A 3,469-nucleotide genomic window follows, 5' to 3' on the forward strand; every position below is an offset into this window, starting at 1 on the left:
ACATTATAATATTGACATATTTTTAAATTGAGTGCGAAATATTCTTCAGTTAAAACAAACAGACAAACAATAGAGAGACAAACAGGCCAAAGCATAAGCGAAGCAAGATAAATAACTAGATAAACACAACTGTTGCCGAGCTTCGGACGATGCCGATGCCAACGATGCCTCAGCCTCAGCCTCAGCTGTTTGGCTGATGACCATGGCATTGAAGTGGCCAAAATGCGATTAGAGGTCGCAGCAGCGAGCAATCGAGCAATCGAACATCGAACATGACGATCGCTTTAATCTCTCTTCAGCTCAATTGCAACAGGTTTGAAGATGCCGCTGTCTCATTGCGGAAGGTGTCGCTAAGTGTGTTTAATGAACCACAAGCAACAACAACAACAACAAGTTCAAACTGAAACTGAAACTGAATGAAAGATTCCGGTTCGATTGCGTTGATGTTCGATGCTGCTGTTTGAGAGTCTGCTGCGCTCTACTCTGCAATCTCTTTCGCTAATTTTTCATATAAATAGTTTAGGATATTTCAAAAGTATCAGCATAACGCAACGCCCTGCAAGACCATCAACAACTTTTTTATAACGCTTTTGTTAACCATGGTAAGTGGTAATTTCTTATCTCTAGCTTTTGCTTTAACATTGTAACTTTGTCTACTCATCAGCAACTACACAACAAAACCCTTGGCCTACTGCTGCTTTTGGTGGCTCTTGCCTCAGTTGATGCTGGCGCATTGCGTCGTCAGCTGCGCGATGTTAGCCATCTGCCGTTGGAGTATTTGCCGCCTGTGGTGTTGCCACCGCTGCCGAGTCGCGAGTACTTGCCACCTGTGGAGCAACATGCGGCCACGTTGTCGCATGTGCTCCAACCGCCACGTGATTACTTGCCACCAAGCAACGAGTACTTGCCACCAGTTGAGGAAGTAGAAACAACCACTGAAGAGATCGTTCCCAGCACCACTGCAGAGGCAGTTGAAGCACCTGCCACAACCACCACCACAGAGCAGCCAACGGAGCAACCAACCACAGAAGCAGCTGTTGAAGTTGAGCCTGAAGTGGCAGCCACTGAGGAGACCGTTGAAGTGAAGACGCATGAGGATATCGAGCAGGGTTCGGGCGTGTTGCAAGCCGATGGCTATCACTACAGTGCACCCGAGGTCATTCCCGATCTTGGCCAGGCTGTGGCTGCTGTTGAAGCTTATCTGCCGCCCCTCGAGGACAATGCTGTTATGGCTGAAGAGTTGCCGGAGAGCGATGAATCAGCTGCTCTCCTAGATGATGGCTATCATTATCGCTCCATTCGCCGGCTGCGACTCTAATTCCAAAACGAATTTTGTTAACCAACTTTTGTTGTTTATTTTTACACACACACACACACACAAACATACACACCACATTTGCCACACCACAAAGCGCGCACCACAAAACCGCACAAAACACAAAACGCACACAGCTGAAGGCTTGCAATAAAATGGAATTCTCTATAAATACGCGCGACACTCTCGCACATTTGCAACATTTTGCTGTGGCAACAACTCAATTAGATGGCGGAGCGCCGAGCGTGGGGAGTAGTATAACATTTCATTTGATATTGATGACAGGAAATTAGAAAAATGTTTTCATTCTGTTTGCCACACACACGACGACGATGACGAAGACAACACACAACACACAACACAACAGCATGTCCCTCATCCACAGCCACAACTACAGCTTCCTCATCATCATCATTATCATCATCATCCTCATCATCAGGGTTGGCATCATGTCCTTGCGCTGTCGTCCTTCCTCGTGTGTGTGGCTACACAATTGATTTGTCTGTTGTCGCTTACACTTTTCAATCCTTGCGCCTGTCACGACACAAAACGCCAGGCTTCGCTTTTCTCCTTTTCCTTCTCTTTCTCCTTCTCCCTCGATTTCTCCTGCTTCTTGTTGACACAATGTTTCGTCCCTTTTTATTGTTTTCCTTGTTGTTGTTCTTCAGTTCGTATACGTATTTTGATTAGCCAAGTTTGGCATCTCCAGCTAGCCAACGCTTTTCGCTCAATAATTCAGCAATTTTCCGATTGCTCCATTAATTTTTCAGCTCCTTTTTAATGTTGTTTTAAACTCCCTCTATGGCCACATTTTGTCGCCCAGACCGTGACGACTGTGGCAACTTGGCTCCAGCTACAGCTCCAGGTGGTCAACATTCAAATGCTGATTGATTATAATTCGCTGAGGGTGTAACTATTTTCACTGCTTGGCTTGGTTATTGGCATTAAGTGCGATCGATGTTGATTGATTACTTGAATGGACTTTGATATAACAAATATGTTATTATATTTCAGCTGTTTGACACAAAATTTATTAAGCACTTAATTTGACTACTTTTTTCTATATTTATACTATAATTTAATTTAATGACACGTAAAATAAATTTGGGATTCATTTACCTACTTTTTTCTAAAAATTTTAAACGTGTGGTATATTTTGTACTCTATGGTATATTTTGAATAGATATAGGTATATTTTTATATATATAGAGTATATAACATATAGGTATATTTTTACTTACTTTTACTTACTACTTAGTACTTTCGCTGATATTCTGGTATATATTCACCTCTATGGTATATTTCGATTGTAGCACTTCACCAATCTACCAAATATGGGCTTTGGTATATTTAGGTATTTTTGTGGTATATTTTAAGAAAAATAACCCACTGTTTTGCTTTCATTAACATTTAGTAGCATGTATTATATTTCACAGTCGAGCACACTTCTATATTAATATCAGAATTTAATTTCATTTGTTTAAGGTTAAACAAAAGTTGCTATTGATATTAATGCTACATTGAGATTAACTCATCTGCTTTCCATAAGAAAATTCATTGTTAATTTCACATTTTTTTTCTTTAAGAGTTCTATTGTTTCATTTAATTTTATGAAACTTAAATAGCATTTGCTGTTGATATTGATAAGAAAGAGAGAAGAAATAGAGATATAAATAGATAGATGGAGAGAGAAAGATTAAAATTCATAGCATCATTAATTTAAATACTTTTTGGTATATGAATATCTTAATTTAATTTAATAATAAATAAAATAAATTCGTTTCTAATTTAACTCCTTTTTCCTATATCAGAATTTAGTTTTATTTTTAAATATAAAAATAGCAGTTATAATTGGTATTAATGAAATAGAGACGTCTACTTTATGTAAGCATAAATTCATAATTTATTTGAATGATATTTTCTATATTATTCACATATAATTAAATATATATAAATCAAACTCTAAATAGATCAATATTTACACAGTTTTTTCTAGATGAATACCAGAGTTTAACTTAATTTTTTCCTACATTTCAAGAGCAGTTAAAATTGATATTAATGAGACAGCGACATCAACATAAATTTATCATTAGTTGTTGACTGTTTTTTATATCATGATTTTATTTAATATTTTCTCTAATTGATATTAATGAG

At 37.8% G+C, this 3,469-nt stretch overlaps 1 protein-coding gene across 1 annotated transcript; it reads left to right on the plus strand.

The window, feature by feature from the left end:
• Positions 1-553: 553 nt before the first annotated feature.
• LOC132791325 (uncharacterized) lies at positions 554-1,506 on the plus strand. Its single transcript, XM_060800196.1, has 2 exons — positions 554-602; positions 665-1,506. Exons 1-2 carry the CDS (start codon positions 600-602, stop codon positions 1,316-1,318), a joined length of 657 nt encoding a protein of 218 aa, XP_060656179.1. The 5' UTR covers positions 554-599; the 3' UTR covers positions 1,319-1,506.
• Positions 1,507-3,469: the final 1,963 nt, after the last annotated feature.

Source organism: Drosophila nasuta, chromosome 3 (assembly GCF_023558535.2).
Source record: "Drosophila nasuta strain 15112-1781.00 chromosome 3, ASM2355853v1, whole genome shotgun sequence".
Taxonomy (NCBI): Eukaryota; Metazoa; Arthropoda; class Insecta; order Diptera; family Drosophilidae; genus Drosophila; species Drosophila nasuta.